This window comes from Physella acuta, unplaced genomic scaffold, assembly GCF_028476545.2.
Source record: "Physella acuta isolate Inbredline_101_S28 unplaced genomic scaffold, ASM2847654v3 ptg000049l, whole genome shotgun sequence".
Taxonomy (NCBI): Eukaryota; Metazoa; Mollusca; class Gastropoda; family Physidae; genus Physella; species Physella acuta.
Window position 1 is genome coordinate 333,416 of NW_026731569.1, and position 22,109 is coordinate 355,524.

At 35.3% G+C, this 22,109-nt stretch overlaps 1 protein-coding gene across 1 annotated transcript in view; it reads right to left on the reverse strand.

Moving 5' to 3' along the window:
• The window catches only part of LOC131945070 (dynein axonemal heavy chain 8), a 186,071-nt gene that overhangs the window by 87,195 nt on the left and 76,767 nt on the right, over nt 1–22,109 (reverse strand). The window contains exons 48-57 of the mRNA XM_059306046.1: nt 19,252–19,493; nt 18,831–18,971; nt 18,517–18,751; nt 14,793–14,935; nt 13,467–13,601; nt 13,084–13,206; nt 10,476–10,689; nt 10,290–10,396; nt 7,092–7,255; nt 630–855 (exon numbers count right to left, since the gene is read on the reverse strand). Of these exons, the coding sequence (XP_059162029.1) occupies nt 630–855; nt 7,092–7,255; nt 10,290–10,396; nt 10,476–10,689; nt 13,084–13,206; nt 13,467–13,601; nt 14,793–14,935; nt 18,517–18,751; nt 18,831–18,971; nt 19,252–19,493 (1,730 nt within the window). The remainder of the gene's footprint in view (nt 1–629; nt 856–7,091; nt 7,256–10,289; nt 10,397–10,475; nt 10,690–13,083; nt 13,207–13,466; nt 13,602–14,792; nt 14,936–18,516; nt 18,752–18,830; nt 18,972–19,251; nt 19,494–22,109) is intronic.

Genomic DNA, 22,109 nt, shown 5'->3' on the forward strand with positions numbered 1-22,109 from the left:
TTCTGAATTTATTGTGTAATCAACTCAGTAGACAGATGGATTAACCAGTAGGAAATTTGACGTAGTTGGTGATACTGAAACAAAATAGTTTTACCTTGTTTGACATTGTTAACAACACCAAATGTACAGCTGGGAGTGTCTTGTATGTATATAAGCAGCGCTACTTTTGAGTATGTGCGCAGAAATCGCCGTGAGAACGATTGGAGGCACAAAGGCAGAGAACGAAATGTTGTGAGGACGGAGGCAGAATGGTAGTGGATAAACACGTAGTTGGCCTAGGCTATGGTGGCCCATAGGTGCAAAGCGTGTTTGATTAAGGATTGATTGTGACAGGGAGTCGCTAGAGAGAATGATTGAACGAGAATGATTCATCAAGAAATAAAGATGCCTCTTTAGACCTAGCGATCCGTAGGGCAGATGAAGCAGAGTTTTTGTTTCTTGACCCTCGCATATGAAGGGATGTTGTGGTTAACGCTATGGCCAGTCGACTTTACTTTTCCCAACTAAGTGAGGTAATCATCAGAGTTAACAGGCAAACGTCTACCATTCAAACAGGCCATCCTATAAATAAATATACATACACTGATTTTAAAGACGCCACAGAGATCAGCAGTTGCACATACACCTACCATTTCATATATCTTAGGTACTTGGGTGTCCTCCTCATCCCCTCCTCCTCCTCCCCCACCTGCACCGGCCTCGTCATCGGCTACCACTTCTTCTTTTGCTTCCCTCATAAAATCAACGAAATGAGGAAATGAAAGTAATAGCTGAGCGGTCTCGGCACCAACTTCTTCACTGATAACATTTGTCAAGGTCTTTTGAAACCAAGCCTTGTCCTCCTCGTTCACAAATCTAAATGAGAAATATGTACATTGACTTAGATGCACCCATTTTTTTATTCTTGAGTGTTTCTTCTGATATTCAGAAGCCAATTCTGACTCTTGTATAGTCATGGACTATATTCAGTATATATTTTGAACATGGGCATAACCAGATGTACATCATGTTCCAGTATCATGTAAATAAAGTTTTAAGTCATACAAGAAAGTTTACTTAGCCCCTAAGCTAATTTAGTGTCTTAAATAATTAGGTTTAAAAAAAATAATTTGCTTTCATTCATAGAACTTTTACATATTTTAGCGAGACCTAACCAACAGCAAAAAATTAAACGATAGCATATTGTTTATCTTATTACCTCCACTAGTTTCAAATAGTTTAAAAACGCTATTATCTGCCCCTAATAATCTGTACTAACTAGTTGCTAAATAACCACATGGTTGTATTAAGGGGACTAAATGCTGCAAAATGATACCAAACTTATGTTTATAGAATAAACGGTTCTCTAGATACAGCAATGCGAAAGACTAAATTTGAATTTGCTTTTTTTTGTTCACAAAAGGTTTAGAGTTTAGATCCTGTGACGTCATATTTTATTTACTAGCTTAGGGGTCATCCATAAATGACGTCACACTCGTAGGGGGGAGGGGGGGTCCGTAATTTTGTGACGATGTGTGATGAGGGGGAGGGGGGGGGGGTCAGATGTTGCGACGTCACATTTTTGCATTATAAAAAAGCAATGTTAGAAAACGAATTTTAGACGTTATTTCGCGTTTTAGATATAACTGTTTTAATAAATTGTAATAGTTTAGACAAGATTTTGGAAAAATATCAATGTTTAAAAAAAATTCAACTGCAATTTTGAGGGGGGTTCAGTAGCGTACGCAGGGGTGGAGCAGGGGGAGCGGCCGCTCCCCCTCTGGCCATTTTTAGCAAAGTGGCGCCTTTTTGGAAACTTTTTAAACTCAAAGTTTTAAACATTGATATTTGTTAAAAACTTATCTTTGGTCGGCACCTCTATGCAAATCACAAGATTTATTTCATGCAGCAATTAATTATAACAGTAATAGACTAGTAGAGTCAACGTTTATAACACGTATTAGCAGCTGTATCAGTTTGTCATTCTAAAAATAACCATTACGATGCATTGCACTGTTTAAAAAACCTCTACAGGCAGTACCACTTGGCAAGAGGGGTGTTAAGTTTAAGGCAACTGTATAATGTATTTTTGCTTACGAATAATTGAATTAGAAAATGTTACATGTAAAACTTCAATCATAATTACTTTATATATACAGTTTAAATCGTGTAATTTATTTTTTAAAATTACAATACAGACACAAATACAACTAATGTGGCACCTCTATTTAAATTTACTTATGGTCGAACTGCGTAGCGGTGGGGCGATTTTGACAAGGTCATCGACATCATCACGATGAAGTGGTAGTATTATCGCACAGTTAATTATCCGCTACTTATTTAAATCTAGATCTACTTTTGAATCAGTATACATGCGTAATTGAATATGTATGGGGTCGTCCATAAATGACGTCACACTCGTAGGGGTGTCCGAAATTTTATGACGGTGTGTGATGAGGGGGAGGGGGGGTTCAGATGGTGCGACGTCACACTTTTGCTTTATAAAAAAGTAATGTTAGAAAACGAAGTTTAGACGTTATTTTGCGTTTTAGAAAACTGTTTTAATAAATTGTAATAACAATTGATTAAAATACTATATTTTGACAGAGTTCAGACAAAATTTTGGGAAAATATAGCTGTTTAAAAAAATTTAACTGCAATTTTGAGGGGGGTTGTAGGCTGAGGTGTGATGTCATTTTAGGGGGGGGGAGAGGTCTGGCTTTTTGGGACGACGTGTGACGGAGGGGAGGGGGAGGTAAAAATCGTCAAAAAAGCGTGACGTCATTTATGGATGACCCCTATGTTTAGAACAGTCATCTAAAAACTGACGCTATGTTCACTCTGAGTTGGTTATCCACACCCACCTCACCACCACAATTGTGTAGAGCGACATTAATGTCACACCTTGGTATACGCTGGATTGGATAATTGACCTAAAGTGACCGGACAGTGGTGAATGAAGTTGAACCCCTCCTCCCAACCCGCAACGAACTGATCTGTTAAGTACATTTGGAACGCGTAATGATGTACCAAAGTACCATGCCGCCAGAATCATAGCTATTAAAACGTAAATCTCTGTGAATATTGTTTTTGCAATTACCAGTAAAAGGTGTGTGAGCAGTGATCTAACCCATACCTTCTCATAATGTTAAAAAATTATCTTTAAAGAACACATAAAGTCAGTAGCTAATTAAAAAGTGAATGATATGTAATGGAAGACCAATATTTTAGTTGAATGTAGACTATTATTCCGATTGTTTTACTTTTACTTTGTAAAGCTAGTTTTTATACCAATTCTGATTTAAAAAACTTTCATTATGCTGCAATATTTTAGCATTTATGATGACAATATATTTAGATCTGATTGTAGACAAAACACTTTTGTAAAAACAAATAATGTTAAGCTACTTTATTAGATTCATAAGTAATTATTGATTTGTTTTGATATTTATAATAAAATGTGTAGAATATACATATTTATATTAAGATATTGATTATTTTCCCTTTTCGCTTGTCCCAGGAATTATAAAGTTTTTTTTACAAGGGTTACGAAACAGATTATGCTGCGTTCATTGTTTTTGGTTGTAGTGTGATATGTTTTGATCTGTTCCAAAGTTGGTATATTTTAAAAAGATTTACCGTGGCGGAGCACGGGATGCAGCTAGTATCTATAATATAACGCTGCTGGTAGTGTGTCAGTCCTTCCTTCCGTCATCGCTATAGATTTTGGGACTATAAAAGTAAACTACGCACTATGCTGTGCTTTTCAGTGCACCGCAGTGTCTTATTATAAGTATTAGAGTAGGGTTTGTTTATATAGCGGCATAGAGCTATTTTATAATTTCCACTGTTTGTACAATTTTGCATAACGTAAAGAGAATATTAAATACACGCACATTGCTAAAACATATTAAAAGGATCAATGTCAAATATCGTTTTCGTTATATTCCCAGAAAAAGTGGATACATATTAATAACATAATAACAGTACGGTAGAAAAATCAAATTAATTTAACTCTTTTCTAATTTTGACAAAGGAGGTAATTTAAAAATACATTAAACTCACGCTAATAAAAAAATGTGAATGCAAATATACGTTCGTCATAGAAGGAATTAGTGTTGCAATAATATAATTAGCAAAATGTGAATGCAAATTATGCTGACGTGTAAGAGTACATTATTGTTGGAATATTATTATTAGCACATTGATTGATAAAAGGCTATCTTTTATTTCTTTTTATTCACTGAATGTACTGTTTACTAATTATAATTTTTAATCAACTATTCCGCACCATTATAGACATTGGGTGCGCAATGGTTTTAGTTATGAAACTCAATTGTAAATTTTTAAAATTAAAATACTGGGAAAAAAATGCGTGAATTGATAAAGTGATATATGGTAGGTAAACACGGATATTATAGATATTGCCTATTTTTTATTGTATATTATTTATTATTATTCTATCTTTCGGTTTGCGGACAAGCTGGGGTTTTATAAGAGAGGCGTAGCTAGGGGGGGGGGTGGAAATCGAAAGTTCTAGGGAGGGGGAGGGGGGTAGGGTGCAAATCGAAAGTTTGAGGGGGTGCAAATCAAAAGTTTGAGCGGGGGGAATTTCAAATCAAAAGTGGTGCAAATCGAAAGTCTGAGGGGATGGGTGGAAATTGAAATTTTGAGGGGAGGGGGTGCAAATCGTAAGTTTGAGGGAGGGTCAAATCGAAAGTTTGTCCCCGGGCGCCGGAAAGGGTCGCAACGCCTCTGTTTTGTAGTCATTCACTGTGTCAGACGCGTCCGCCGGGACTCGGAAAGGGCGCGATTTGGCGCTACGGGCTAGACTGTGAGCAATATGCCTTTATGATTGCATTTAAATTGTGTTTATGTTATGAGTGTTGTGTTCGTTTTTTCGTTGTTTTTTTTTTTTTTTGCGTTTGTTCGTTTGTGTTGTGTTTAGTTTTGTTCTGTTCCAAAGTTGGTATATTTAAAAATGATTTACCGTGGCGGAGCACGGGATACAGCTAGTATATATATATATATATATATATATATATATATATACTTATATAGAAGATATTACAAATTCGGCGCCTTTTTTTGCTATTTTCGCTCCCCCTACACCGAAAACCTGGGTACGCCTCTGGGGGGGTTATAGGTTGAGGTGTGACGTCATTTTAGGGGGGGGGGTCTGGCTTTTTGTGACGAAGTGTGACGGAGGGGAGGGGGGGAGGTAAAAATCGTCAAAAAAAGTGTGACGTCATTTATGGATGACCCCTTATCTTTACTAACGACTCAGTTCTACGATTGTAAACATTCGGCGTGAATGACCGTACAACTAAGACTAAAAATGTGTATTAAGCTTGTTATTATAAAGTTTTCATATTTATTTTATTTTCGACTTTTTAGTAATTTGTTCAAAATAAACTTAACGCTAGATCAATATAGGCTTCTACTAAAACATTTAAGTTATATTTAATCTTGTTATCTCCCCTTTTATTATTGAATCACAGTTCAAACCCGACCAGTAGATTACGATCTCTAAAAGAAGTAAATAAAAGCTTTTAAAAGTGTACCAAAACGTCAATACAAATGAAAGGATTATGATTTACCGAAATTTTGCCAGTGCGGACAATGTCAGTACTTCCGATAGAACTAGATCCATAAAATTAACAATTAAACAAAAATATTATTTTAATTAAAGTAATTCATAGTTTATGTTTTCAAATGGAGGCGAGCGAGTTGACGAGATTCCGTCCCCAATGTTGTTGACATGGAATAAAAACGTGCTTTTTAGATTTAGACCGTAAAAAAAAATAAAAAATAAAAACTTAAGCCTAAAATTAATTTAGAAATTTTATATTTTTAGAATAAATGTTATAAAAGTTGCAAATCCAGAGAACTTGAAAATAATTTGTTGAGTTTAAGGCTACATTTCTATTTATTTTCATCAAGCCTAAGTTATAACCGGATGTTTCACTTTCATAAGACAAATATTGATTGGCTGTACAGTAACTTAGTGATCGATAACTATTTGTTTACAAAACTTTGCAGATCAAGTTTTTAAATAACTATGCAAATTTAAAACCCCATGACCTAGTTTTCTATTTTTAGCTTACAATGTGTACAATAAAATCAATGGCGGCCTATCCAATAGCAGGATGCCATTGTTTATGTCGCCATTACACGTGAAAACCAAATTGTTTTTGCTTTTTTTTAAATTTTTATTTAGTAAAGTCCGAAAAAAACCAGATAGACAGGATTTTATAACCATATTAATTGTAACTACGCTGTGCATGATTTTTAAATGAATTTATACACCTCTCAAATACCTTTGAGACTTTTCTCGCTGGTGTCCATTGCTAAATAACCGCCATGTTTGGAGTTTATTTTGGGACTGTAATAGTTTCGTGAAATTTTAGGAGATTATTGTTCCTTTTCGTAGTTTTCTTTTTGCAATTTACTTTCAATTTTTGCAGCCTTTGTCGTCTGAAGGTTCGTGTTTCATATACATAAACGTAGTTTAATATTTGCACACCTCACCATCTAAAGTTTATTATTCAAGATGTATAAACGTGGTTTAATATTTGCACACTTCACCATCTAAAGCATAGGTTCCCAACCTGGGGGTCGCGACCGCGTTGGGGGTCGCGAACGGCTTTCGGGGGGGGGGGGGGGGGGGGGTCGCCAACTGGTAGACTAAACTCCAGCAATGAATAAAAAAACATGAATATTTAAAAAATATTTGAAATTCGGCATTACTAACATCACTGGAAATGGAATAGAGAATAAACAAAGTAGTTCTTAGTCAGGAGTCTATTAAAACTTCCAAACGTCAATTTGAGACGAGTCACAATTTGAGACGAGAACACACCAAAAAAGATATGTAGTTCTTTCGTCGGCATGAAGCTAGTTGCAAACGTCAGAGACTTGATCGAACGGAACGTTTTCACCAAGAAAACACAGCATTAGTGCAAGCATCATATGGAGTAGTATTAGAAATTGCCAAGCAAAAAAACCTCTCACACAAAGGAGAAAATCTCATCAAACCATGTATGCTGCAGATGGTAAAATTAATTATTGGGGATTCCAGTGCAGTAAAGATGCAACAAATAAGATATTACCTGTCTTCTATTACACGGCAAACTTCGTGCTTCCACAAATTGATCATCGTCCTTGCACTGTTGCACTCCTCTCCTTGAATGTATAACATTCCTTGCCATATGCGGGATAAATCTCTCAAGTTAAATATGTAATGAAATTTGGCTGGCGTGGGGAGCATTTTTGACTGAAAAAGAATTATTAAAACTATTTAACGCTTGTCCCTCTGTCTTTCAAACAGTGGCGTAGCGAGGTTGTGTGTTACCCGGTGCGGCACTTAATGGTGTCACCCCCAGAGGCGTAGCGACCCTTCTCGGCGCCCGGGGACAAACTTTCAATTTCCGATTTGCACCCCCTCCTCACCCTCCTCAAACTTTCGATTTGTTCCCCCCTCTCAAACTTTTGATTGGCACCCCCCCCCCCCCCCCTCCACCCTTGTCGGAATTCTCAAATTTGCTCTTAAAAGACTTTTTAACACTCGAATTAATCACTTAATTAAGTGGAATTATCATTTTTCTCTATATATTTTGTTATTTTTTGCCATGGTGTCACCCAGTGCGGACCGCACCCCCCGCCCCCCCCCCTAGTATACATTTTTAAAGAAGTTGGAATAATCCAATGGTACGACCACGTACGTATGCAGTAACTCAGTAACATACAAGGCTTTTTTTTTAGGTACGAGTCGTCAAGAGAGCGTTGTACCAGAAACGTTTGAGCTAAGAGGAACCGGCCTGCTGTTAGAGTGATGAGAGTGTGGGAAATTTAGAAAAATAAAGTGAATGTAACGCATATCAAAGCCAAGAGAAATCACCAGAATCTAATTTGGTTGTTGCTAATGTTGTCTCTGCCCTTGTGAGCGAATGGAACCCGTTTTAACATTCTAAGCCAATGTGGAATTCAAATGCATTGCCAAAAAATTCAATCAGGATCTATAACTAAATGTGAAGTCTCTTTTACTCTATGGCTCGGGGCTAGGTTACAGACAGCGGAGAATGAAATAAGACCATGGAAAAGTGGTTAGGGCACAATATCAGAAAGACATTAAATAACATCACAAAGCAGGTGCTGTAGTAAAGTCCACGGGGAAAGAGGAAAAGGAGACAAAAAAAGTCATAAAGGAAATAGTTTGAAATACAGATGGGGAAGCTGGAATATTAGGGTTCCATCTTCATAAAAATCAAGTGAGTTGACGAAGTATTGCCTACATCTATGCTCCTAGGAAACCGAAACGAATAAAAAGAAGAAATAAAAAAAAGTTTAGAGCAGTGGTTCTTAATTTGGGTTCAATCGAACCCAAGAGGTTTGGTAAGTAAGTCTCAGAGCTTCGGCGGAGGTCAAGACACACACCCGTCTCATATGATTCACGATCAGATTTTGTCAAACTATTGAGAAGGGTTCGGCGAAGGCGCATATGAAACTGGATGGGTTCGGTACATCCAAAAAAGTTAAGAACCACTGCTTTAGAGTAGTTTGTAGACGGTGCAAGCTTATTTTGTCTACTTTTAGTCGTGTCTTTAGAACAATTTCGATAATAATGGATTACAGTTTTAAATTATCAGTTAGGTTGAACAAAGTAACAAAGGATTAGCGGTCGTCGTGTTGTATCATTTTTACATCGTTTAGTAGGTCTAGTTGCTTTAACTATATGAAAATTGCAGTATTAGGACTTATTATGAAACAAGCAATAAAAAAATGATCCATTCGGTACAATAAACTAATTTTTTAGCTCTTAAAATTTCGGCAAGAGTATCAACTTCCGTCTACCTTATGTTCTTTTACTGATCGGATAGCGATTCAAGAATCCGAGATATTTATTTCTCTTTAATACAGCGATCTGATCCAGAGTTTCTTCCAGGCATCTCTTCGGAGGGGGGGGGGGGGCTTTGCCCTCCCGAAAAATTTTTACCGACCCCCCCCCCCCCCCGAAACGAAATTTATATAATTTATATAGAAAATATATACTTTTAACAGTGTGTCCCCCCCCCCCCCGAAGAAAGTCTACCGCCCCCCCCCCCCCCGAAAATTTCAAGTGCCCCCCCCCCCCCCCCCCGGAGAAAAAAGTCTGGAAGAAACACTGATCTGATCTCTCACGTTGAAGTCGAGAGGAGTGTAAGAATCTTACAAAGAACTCGTCGCGTCATTTCATAACAAATGTGACTAGTGAAATTGTACGTTCCGCGTTAATACAATTGGTTTCTATTCTAAGTGTTGAACGATTTATCTAAGCACCGCTCCGGTGTAAATCTTTCCCATTTACATTGGCGAAAAAGCGCGCCACCCACCATCTTTTTTTCTTATTTTACAGTTACACAATACGCTTTAATGCAATTTGTTACTTTTCTAGGTGTTAAAACCAATCCAGTAAAAATTATTGCAATTTTTGTTCGCGAAAAGCGCCCCTTCCGCCTCCCCCCTCCTCCCCACCTTCTTGGACAAAGTTGGTAGAGCGGGTTTTAACGAAACCAAATTTTTTTAAAATGTTACACAATCGTACAATGCGCTCAATTACAATTAGTTTCTTTTCTAAGTGACAAAAGTTATCTACTCACCAATCCAGTGTAAATCCTCTTGCGATTTTATTTAGCAAAAAAGCGCCCCCCTCCCTTGCACCATCGTGACAAAAGTCACTACCGTTTCTTTTATAAGTGGCAACATTTATCGACTCACCAATTTAATGTAAATTAAAAGCTAGAACGAGGTTTTTGGCCGGTCACTGTTCCTTAAGGTTATATGTAGCCAGAGGCGTAGCGACCCTTCCCGGCGCCCGGGGACATACTTTCAATTTGGCGCCCCCTTGGGAGCAAATTTTCGATTTGCACCCCCCCCTCGAACTTTTCATTTGCACCCCCCCCCCCTCAAACTTTCGATTTGCACCCCCCCTCGAACTTTTCATTTGCACCCCCCCCCTCAAACTTTCGATTTGCACCCCCCCCCCTCTCGAACTTTTCATTTGCACCCCACCCTCAAACTTTCAATTTGGCGCCCCCCCTAAGGTCGGCGCCCGGGGACATATGTCCCCCCCGCCCCCCCCCTCGCTACGCCACTGTATGTAGCCATTACATTTCTTAACTTAGACTGTATGTAAAGTCGTGTAGCCATTACATTTCTCAACGTAGACAGTATGTATAGATTTGACTGCTTATAATTCAAAACTGTGGCATAAAATCAGCTTTAAAAAAATGTCCACCCCGCTCACCCCCCTCCCCGAGAATACGATGTACCTTTGTTCTCTGCCACAGCAAGCGTGTGCAAGGGACCAACATTTTCACCAGATCAACTACCACTGGCACGAAGCGTGAACTGCAGAAGTATCCTTCGCCAATTATACCTTTAATTAAAAAGTTCAAATTTGAACAATACCATATATACTATTGAGAAATCAATATCGCATTGCACTTGAGACATACCAAAAATTTTATCGATGGAGTTGTTTGAAGGCAGTGTGCAATTAAAGGTACAAAATTGTCTTTTCAATCTCTCAGGGATATCATTTCGACCTCCCCCGGGGTGGATCATGGCGGCCATGAACGTTATGTCAACAATGTTGATGAAGTCTCCGGGCTTGTCCAGGCTGTACATGCCTTTCATCTCCATCATCTGTCGTGTTATCTCGTTGGTTACCTAAAATCATCAACTTTAGATCAAAGGGCACAGTTTTGACCAATACTTTGATGAGATTTTAGAAACAATCAAATGGTATACCACCCGTTAAACTTTCAAATATTATACAAAGTGTTCCAAACATTTAGCACTGTGATGACATGACAACAATAATTAAAATTACTGTCTCTTATCCCACAAAAAAGAGGCATCATATTATGTTAAGACAAGGTTTCATCGCTAAGTAAAGCCCCTACCGTCTAGTCACATAGCATAACAGACAAAATCAGGTCAGACAAACCCGTTATACAGAATAAACGGATGTATGTGCATTCATGGTACAATGTATATATATGTATATATATATATATATATATATATATATATATATATATATATATATATATATATATATATATATATATATATATATATATATATATATATGTATATATATATATATATATATATATATATATATATATATATATATATATATATATATATATATATATATATACTTATATAGTGGCTCTATTTTCTAGGATTCAGACTATAATATCCGACACTCGTTGTTAAAACGTATCTCAGTTATGTCAAATTAAGGTGTTGAAAGCTGACCTGTTTGACCACTCAATTGAACGTATTAAACAGACGTGCCTGCGTTAAGAATTTAAACTTTTTTTGTTGTCCCGTTCTTTGATAACACGCCAAAAAAAACGAAGAAAACATTTGTATAAAAGAAAAACTCTTTTAAAATTTCTACTAAATTGTTTTCAAATATCTGTGAAGATCAATTAATAATGACTGTTAATAATTATTAATATTTTATCCATGTCTAATGTAAGCAAAGCAAATGCTGTTCATTAGTATTTACTTTTCAATTGGACATTGCCACGTTATTATTAAAGACGAGAAAATTGGCCCGTTGAGGAAGGATACAATTTGCGCAAGGTTGATAGTGCTGTCTATTTTCTCTAAACTAAAACCAAAACCAAAATCACCACCTTAATTCAATTTAACCGGAAACGAAAAATGACATTGAAAACGGATTTTTATCCAGAATCATCATTTTTATCGCATTTAAGCTTGATCTACACGTAGTTATCGCGCATTTATACTAATTATACGAAATATATTTAATATAGTCGTAGCCATACCTCTAAACGATGCACCTAATCTCAATCATGACAAAAGTCCCATTTAGAGTTTCTTTCAGGCAACTACTTGGGAGGACGGGCTCCGCACACACACACACCAAAGCACCTCTACCGTCCCATTCAACGCTATATAATTATATACTTTTCCAATCCGCCCCCTAAAATATATTTTCTATATAAATTATATTTGTTTTTTTAGGGGAGGGATTAGACGTTCTACCGGGGGGAGGGAAGGGAAGTTAAATGGGCTTCGCCCCTACCCGAAGAGATGCATGAATGAAACTCTGCAAGCAAACCACTTTTTAGATTAGACACATGAATTAGGCGGTAATTTTATTATAGAGTATCGATGACATTTCTTTTGAGTTGGGGGGGGGGGGAGGGGGGGCTCAGACGTTCTTATGCCGGGGTGGGGCTTCGCCCCTACCCGAAGAATTATATGAAAGAAACTCTTCACGTAAACCACTTTTTTAAGATTAGAAAAAAATGTTGTTTTTTTTAATTCAATGTTTACTCGAGAATCAATGACATCATATTGTGTGCACTCTCCCGGCTTTCGACTATTTCCTACTATATGCTCAATGTGACGCCATGTTTGGTTTTCGTTTTACTATGAAAGTTTTTATTTTGCTAACAGTTTCGCGCTAAGATATTCTACGGTTAATTTTTAGATTGGAATAATTTTAAAAAATAAATTTAAAAAAAAAATAGTAATGTGAATTTTATGGGGGGGGGGGGGGTGCCACTGCATTAAGGTCATTTATATAGAACTACTAAACCGTATTTTAACATAAAATTAAACAATATAATGAGAAAATGGGCACAGGAGCATCTAAACTTAAACACGTGGTTGATCTGGGTTCACTGTCTTCTCCTAAGACAATATTTCTTTATTTGACCTTCACCCCTTTTACTGTCATCCTTTGCAATTTTTTATAATCAAATACATGACATCATGTAAACATTCATTATGTACATTTGCAAAACCTTCCGTTTTCATTTGGTGTTCAAAATTATGTTAAAAAATGTGATGTTGATGTACTTGTTTTAATTGCAAATAAAAGTATTAAAAAAAAAAAAACAATATTTCTTTAATTATGTTGGCTAGGCGACAGATAATGCAACGTTTGTTCTAATGGGGCATATATGGGAGCAGAAACTATCATAGACTGATATGACAGATTTATTTGATTTATAACCTAGACTTCAAGCTCTACAGTTTTTTTTTGTAGTTGTTTTTATTGTAAAGACAAACCTGATCACCCCATTCATTAATGATGGGCATGTTGATGTCGTCAATAAAAATGGTCATAGCCTTTCCGCCTGGTGGACCGTATGTAGTTCCTACCCTCTTCTCCACATAACTCTCTATTGTTCTCTGGCAGAAAGAATAAAAAATAATTAATACATCTGAGCTGATTTTAAAACGGTTCATTTTACACTTGCCTTTACCAAAATTGTTAAATGTTGTGTATTGATGGACAAAGATATTTCTTGATAAATTTGTACATAAATTATGTGTAAATCATAGAAACAAAATCAGATTAAAACAATCGGGTTCTGTGTGATCGCTGCTATCATGACAAGTAAATTGGTACTGCAATATTTCTTAGGGCTGAAAGATTGAGCTGACCTTACCTGGAACATACCGGGTGTTGAGGCCGATGAAAAATTAAAACTTTTACTCAGTCTTTCTTCGGGATTGGCTTTGGCCATTGCTGATAAGATCATAACGGTTTTTGCTGTCCCTTGTTCGCCAATTAACAGTACACCCTGGGAGTTAGTTATTATGAGCGTTGGTAAACAATTATTACAACAATCAAGCAAAACTTAGTTATGAGCGTCAACACAGTTATAAACACAATCAAGCAAAACTTAGTTATGAGCGTAAGTACACAGTTATAAACACAATCAAGCAAAACTTAGTTATGAGCGTCAACACATTTATAAACACAATCAAGCAAAACTTAGTTATGAGCGTCAACACATTTATATACACAATCAAGCAAAACTTAGTTATGAGCGTCAACACAGTTATAAATAGAATCAAGCAAAACTTAATTATGAGCGTCAACACATTTATAAACATAATCAAGCAAAACTTAGTTATGAGCGTCAACACAGTTATAAACACAATCAAGCAAAACTTAGTTATGAGCGTCAACACAGTTATAAACACAATCAAGCAAAACTTAGTTATGAGCGTCAACACATTTATAAACACAATCAAGCAAAACTTAGTTATGAGCGTCAACACATTTATAAACACAATCAAGCAAAACTTAGTTATGAGCGTCAACACAGTTATAAATAGAATCAAGCAAAACTTAGTTATGAGCGTCAACACATTTATAAACACAATCAAGCAAAACTTAGTTATGAGCGTCAACACATTTATAAACACAATCAAGCAAAACTTAGTTATGAGCGTCAACACAGTTATAAATAGAATCAAGCAAAACTTAGTTATGAGCGTCAACACAGTTATAAATAGAATCAAGCAAAACTTAGTTATGAGCGTCAACACAGTTATAAACAGAATCAAGCAAAACTTAGTTATGAGCGTAAGTACACAGTTATAAATAGAATCAAGCAAAACTTAGTTATGAGCGTCAACACAGTTATAAACAGAATCAAGCAAAACTTAGTTATGAGCGTAAGTACACAGTTATAAATAGAATCAAGCAAAACTTAGTTATGAGCGTCAACACAGTTATAAATAGAATCAAGCAAAACTTAGTTATGAGCGTAAGTACACAGTTATAAATAGAATCAAGCAAAACTTAGTTATGAGCGTCAACACAGTTATAAACAGAATCAAGCAAAACTTAGTTATGAGCGTAAGTACACAGTTATAAATAGAATCAAGCAAAACTTAGTTATGAGCGTCAACACAGTTATAAACACAATCAAGCACACCACTTACAAAAATCCCACTACATAAATAGTCTTTAAAAAAACTACCTTGTTTTGTTTACTAATAAGTTCAATGAGAAAGTCTGTGCGGACGTTATCTACGTTCGGCACGAGTATAGACGTAAAGAGAGGAACAGAGTCGGATGGGTAAATGTATTCCTCCACTCGGTTACGCCAGTGGATCCATTTTCCTGTAACAAAATGTTTAAAGAATTGTCCGGTAATAAACCCCCTAGACATTAACACCCCAGATATGAACTCTCGATATTAACCCCAAGGACACACCCCCTTCAGCGACATCAACTCCCTGGATTATAACCCCCGTTTGGGATTTCTATAAGATAGAACTAACGATTATGAGAAGCAAAAATCCTATATAAAAACCAAACAAACCTTAATTATCATTCAAAAAGAGTGTGTGTCTGTGTGAGTCTCTATGTGTGTGTCTGTTGGTGTATGTGTGTGTGTGTTTTTTTTAAACACGATAAATTAAGTACCGTTTCAGTACGGTTGACGAAATCTCATATTTAAGTTATATCAATATTATAGTTTTCTAAAAACCTTTGAGCGATTTCCGGTAACCGGAAGTGGTAGCTACTCAACTTTCAGTTTCTTAAAAACCCATAACTTGAGAATCGTTAGGAGGACAGAATATAAAATACAAGTATAAGATAGCGTGCACATTTTTCTCTCAACTTTTGAACGATATCGGATAAACGAAAGTGGTACTTAATTTCCGTGGGAAAACAACAACTTTAGTACTATTTGAGTTAGGTAGACTAAATTTCACATATAAGATCTTATTCTTCAATTACTCTCAAACTTTGTAAGATCAACGATATTATTATATTTCATTTATGTGTATAAAACCTTAATACTTCAAATTTTGAATAAATCCCGTGACCAGATGTAATATTTCACGCTATTTCCGATTAATAAAAAAAAATAGTATATATATATATATATATATATATATATATATATATATATATATATATATATATATATATATATATATATATATATATATATATATAGAAATTCAATTCTGTATGTGGAGGGCAGCGAATTACAAAGGGATACTAGAAAAATAAGATTTTATCGTCGTCATCTATATATATAAAGCAAAGTGGTCAAGTGCCCGATAGGGTACTTCCCGGCGCCGCAGGCGCGTCAAATTTGGCACGATGGTGCCTTGGGGCGATAGAACACGAGGGCCGGTGACGGTTGGTCGAAAAATCCACGGAGAGGGGGTCAAAACTGACCTCCACTGACCGGCGCCTTATATGGGCTATAATACGAAAAAAATTTCCTCCGACGACCCCCCTTTGTGAGGTTGTAGGAGAACGCCTTGGGGTGTCACAAAAAACTCGGCATATCTGGGAAAACTTCGTAAAGCGGTCAAAACTGACCAGTTGTATTTCCCTATATAATTTTTGTATTTTATGGGAAAAACAGAGGGTCATTTCAAAACGGATTTTAGGATACTCAGTATATCTGGCTAATTTTTTGCATACACCTCTATAGATGACTGGGCCGTATGGAAAAACTGTTGGTCAGCATCAAAGCCATCGAAGAGGGCTAAAATTGACTGCGAGTGAAATTCTCATTATACGAGATTTGGTCATTTGGTCTATGAACATGGGAGGTAACTTTTTAATGTAACAATTTTTTAATATTTTGTATACTCTTTTTAAGAAAAAACAAAAATCATAAAGTGTAGCATTGTTTTAAATGGATATTTTGTTATAAATTAAGTTTTCTATTGTATTGAAATTGTAAAATTAATTGCAAAAGTAATTTAGTTTAATATTTGATTGATAATTTTTATGAAAGCCCTTTCAGTTCTAATAACCTTGCGAGTAATAAGTTTGCAAATATTCCATCAGTTGATGGGTACAATAAAAGTACCCCACTGAATAAATTTAGGCCCTAAGCATTTAACATAACAGCCAATCACCTATTAATTAATCATTCAATTTCTCAACTTCTTTGAAAACCTAAGCGAAGCTAGGCAGTATGCCTAGTAGTGTTATACTTCTAAAGTGCTCATCGTCTTAAGTCTAAATTCATTATTTTAAAAAAAAATTAATATTGAAGGTGTTGTAAAACATTTTTTTTATTTTTAGAGTGATAATTGTCGCTATGTCCGTCAAACAAAATTTTATAAAATTTATCACCATTCACTAAAATTGTAATTGTGTCTGAAAATGATTTACATTTAGTTCTTTATTTCTGTGTTTTCTTTGTGTTTGTATTTGTGTTTGCGTTATGTTTGCGGTTGTTTTTTTTTGTGTTCTGGTTTTGGTTGGTTGGGGTTAGAGTGGGCAATGCCGGGTATATGTTGATTACTAAACACACATGTCATGGTCCTTTACAGATATTGTTTTTACAGAGGCCAGTGCTATATATAGTCTATACTAGCTGCATCCCGTGCTCCGCCACGGTAAATCTTTTTTAAATGTACCAACAGAACAAAACTAAACACAACACAAACGAACGCAAAAAAAAAACAAAAAAAAACGAACAAACAAACACAACACTCATAACATAAACACAATTTAAATGCAATCATAAAGGCATATTGCTCACAGTCTAGCCCGTAGCGCCAAATCGCGCCCTTTCCGGTGATTTGCACCCCCCTCAAACTTTCGATTTTGCACCCCTTCCCCCCCCCCCGCCCTAAAACGTTCGATTTCCACCACCACCCCCCTCGCAAATTTTTTCCAACCCACTTTGGCGCCCCCCTAAGGTCGGCACCCGGGGACATATGCCCCCCCCCCCCTCGCTACGCCTCTCCTATAAAACCCGAAAGATAGAATAATAATTAGAAAACAGTATAAATAATAGGCAGTATCTATAATATATACAATATTTCACTTTATCCATTCACGCAATTTATTTCCAGCACTTTAAATTTTAAAAATTTACAATAGAGTTTCATAACTAAAACCATTGCGCACCTAATGAACGTGATGACGCGTAATAGTGCTGAATAGTTGATTAAAAATTATAAGTTCAGTGAATAAAATAAATAAAAGATTGCCTTTTCTCAATCCATGCTAATTATAATTTTCTAACAATTTCCTCTTACACATCCGAATAATTTGCATTCACATTTTGCTAATTATTTTATTGCAACACTAATTCCTTCTATGACGAACGTATATTTGCATTCACATTTTTTATTAGCGTGAGTTTAATGTATTTTTAAATTACCTCCTTTGTCAAAATTAGAAAAGAGTTAAATTAATTTGATTTTTCTACCGTACTGTTATTATGTTATTAAAATGTATCCACTTTTTCTAGGAATATAAACGAAAATGATATTTGACATTGATCCTTTTAATACGTTTTAGCAATGTGCGTGTATTTAATATTTTCTTTAAGTTATGCAAAAGAGTAAACACAGTGGCAATTATAAAATAGCTCTATGCCGCTATATAAACAAACCCTACTCTATTACTTATAATAAGACACTGCGGTGCACTGAAAAGCACAGCATGGTGCGAGTGTTTACTTTTATAGTCCCAAAATCTATAGCGATGACGGACGGAAGGAAGGAAGGAAGGACAGACACAGCCCGCTTATATTATAGATATTATTTTATTTATTTATTCAAGTTTCCCTATATTTTAAATCATTTGATTTTCTTTTTGTTCTTTAATGGTCTTTCAATTAAACGGTAACGAAGAGTTATACTTATGCTTTCTGTGAATTGCCCAATCAGTTTAAAATTGTTCATGAGTGATATAAGAATAAAAACACTAACCATCGGATGCGACAAGATATTCAAATATAGTCTCGTCTCCAGTGATCTTGGGGTAATCTAATTTAGATTTATGTTTGAGTAAAAACTCTTGCATTTTAACACGATCATCCAATTCTAGCAATGCACCGCTACTCCACATCAAAGCAAATAGGAAAAGGTGTTCCAGATGTTTAGGACTCATATTTTTTCTTTCTTCTACTGAAGCCGGGATCAATCCTTCCAGTAAGTCACACATCTATAAATACAACATTTTGAAAAATATATATACAAGCTTAACAGCTGATAGAGTTTATTTTGTTGAAAGGAATACTTACTTGTCGTATTTTATTGCAAGACAAAAGCTCCATTTTCTCTTCTGTATTTAGTGAGACGAAATGTTCTGTGTCGCTGTACACGGCGTCAAAAAGAGGTACTAGTGCACTTGCCTCGTTCGCTGAACGTTTTAACAGCCAGCCCTGAAACAAAGCTATTTTCGTTATTAACTAACAACAGCAACACTGTTGTGATACAAATATATAAATTGAACTATAGTCTGTCTTTAGCTGTAGAACTCATCTGTTTCTTTGACCTTAAAGTCTGGTGCCCATCAGAGTTGAGGAACTACTGCCACTGCTCACCACATCGCAAATTTTTATACCAAAACGTAAAAACAGTTGAGCTAATTAAACCAAAATGTCTTATTTGAACTGTTTCAATTTCAAACGTGACTAAAACAAAGTAGAAAAACAAACAAACTTGAAGTATTGGCTCCCACGGAAGTACTGAACACGACATGAAAATCATGCCATTGCGTGATACCGTGGCAGGTGAGGCGTTATCAATGTTATGAACTTCAAACAAGATTTTACAGGTGGGAGCCATAGGGATACGATCACCGTTAGCTAATGTTAAAGTTTTGTTGTCATCAAGGACCGAATTTAAGTTTTCAATCCACACTGCGTCAACTGGACCGTCCAATATCAGCCAAACATGTTCACCTGTCGTTTCAAAAATACATACACATGTTAAATACCTCATTCATTCATTAACAATATATACGTTATCTTTCTATCTATATACTACTAAAAATCAAGTTTGTTTACATGTTTGTATATTTATTTATTTTGTTTGTTTTTTGTTTGTTTGGTTACAGGAGAGAATCTGCACTATGTGTACAGCTGTAAAATACGTATTTAGGTAGAGAACAATGTTCTTTTTGACCAAACTGTTAATCACAAATTTATTTAAAGACGTTAATTAATTTATTGATATATTCATTTGTAGTTTAACTACTTTAATAATAAAAGTTCAGAACAATGACTTTACTTATAGTGACGTCACATGCTTTATTTACTTTTTATAACAATAATGGCGGCTTCCATCGAAGAATTATTTGCCCATGTGTTAGCCCATTCAAAAGTTTAACGCATTATAAAGCCAATTTTCTGTCGGCTATAGCTTTAACGATACGTCCGTTTTTATTAGGTTCAAGCACTATTATAAATTTTCATCAGTTCTAATTTGAATATAAAATAAATCTCTCTAGATCTAGAGATCAGCTGTCGGACAAAGAGAAAGTCAATCCTAGATCTAAAATCTAGAATCTAGGTCAAACCAAAATTAATTAGTTAAAAATAAAAACAATTATAAAAACACAATAAATCATTGAGTTTCTTTATTAAACTATGTTAGTCCTAAACTATTCTATATAAATCTTTGCTTTTTTGCTTCAGTGATCATCTAATTCGAAATAACATGGGATTTATATATCTAGTTCTAGATCTAGAGCTAAGGAAAAACTAGACTTATGGCCTAATAGGGCCTATTCGCGTAACTGAAGTTTCTTACTTTACAGTATATTAGGCCTATACACTTAATTCTGCCCTTAAATGTAAGTGCCCTAATATCTAATCGGACAGTATACTAGTTACCATACGGGTGATACGGGTTCGAGAAACATCACGTCACTATTAATTTTTTATTATTATTTTTTTACTTTCTCGTATATACGAAGTATAAAAAAAGTCATATAATCGTGCAAAAAAAAGAAGTTTTTGCAAATCAAAAAGAAACTAAACGAGCTAAATGTAAAACTGCATGGATAGGAAAACCCAGCTTATGCCTTGCTTGAAGAAGATGATTGTTTCGAAAAAAAAATCACTTCATTCTGTTGAAGACACGGAGAGCGGTAAATTATTTTATTTCGAATAATCTAAACAAAAATATCATGATAAAGCCAACGCTACTGTTAACATGAATTACTTCAACATTGCTATAAACAAAATGAAGGATGGGTTCACTGAGAGATTTTAGCAATTCAAAAGAAATGCAAGCACTCTGACGTTCATAGTAGATTCTCTCAAAAAAAAATAAATAAATAAATAAATAAGATTAACTTTGAGCTATTTGGAATTGTTGCTGGTTCGCTTCAAATTAAATTGCTAGATTTAAAAACCAAACATTTGTGGAGCGGTAAGTTCACAGACCTCAAGAGCAAGTTAGATGATTTGGAGGTCCAGTAAAACATGCACGTTTCACTGTACAACTGGACAGCTCTAAAAGAAATGCCGCGAGTTTAGGCCCTATTATGGTGAACGGAAAAAAAAACGCAGAAAAAAGTCACAGTTTTTGCTAGGAAAAAAGGTCACAGAAAAAAAGTCACAATGGAAAAATTTTATCGGAAAAAAGTCAAAGAAATAAAGTCACAGAAAAAAAAAGTCACAAAATCTTTTCAGAAATATTTTGGTTAAATTTGTTGAAAATTATAAAATTGTGTATGTTTATTGTTGTGGATTGTAATTTTTGATAGCATATATTATTTATAGATCTAGACTTTAAAAGCATTATGGTTTAAAACAATTGTAAGTAAAATACTCTAAGATAATTTACACAACAATCTCAACTTTTGTTAGTATTTAGTTAAATACGCGATAGAAAATCTAATTATAAAAGAAATTTAGGCACATTATTGTGTTTTGCATGTTTTGCCGTAGGCTATTCTCTGGTTGGCCTCTCCTCAGTCGGCATTGTCCGAACATATGGTGTGTTGTCAATGACAGCCTTTGAGGCTTGTCGGCTTTCTGTTTTGATCATATGCTTTGTTATGTAATGAGCGTGATAAATGTGGGCAGTAATGGTGGTTGAACTAATCATAACTATTGTTGCGATGAGTTGAGGGCAGCAAGTCAGATGAATTTACCATTTCACGGTAGTTTAATGTTAGTATTTTAAAAAAACACAATGAAAACCGAGGATGTTGGAACATTCTATAAATGCTATAAATCAGTATTATGTTTTACATAATTACAATCAAAATACTTCATACTAAATGTTTTTAGATGAATTATAAAAGTTAACATGCGTATACAACCTACACATTACATTTAATTAATCCTAAGTTAATTTGCACTCTCTGAATAAAAAACTCATAAAAGTATAAACAAATTCCAATCACATATATATTTGTGACTTTTTTCCTGTAACTTTTTTTCCTGTGACTTTTTTTCTGTGTTTTTTTTCCTGTGTTTTTTTTCCTGTGACTTTTTTTTCCTACAATCACTTCGTGACGCATGGAATAGTCTTGCAGGATGCTATAGTAAGGTGAAGAATTTGGC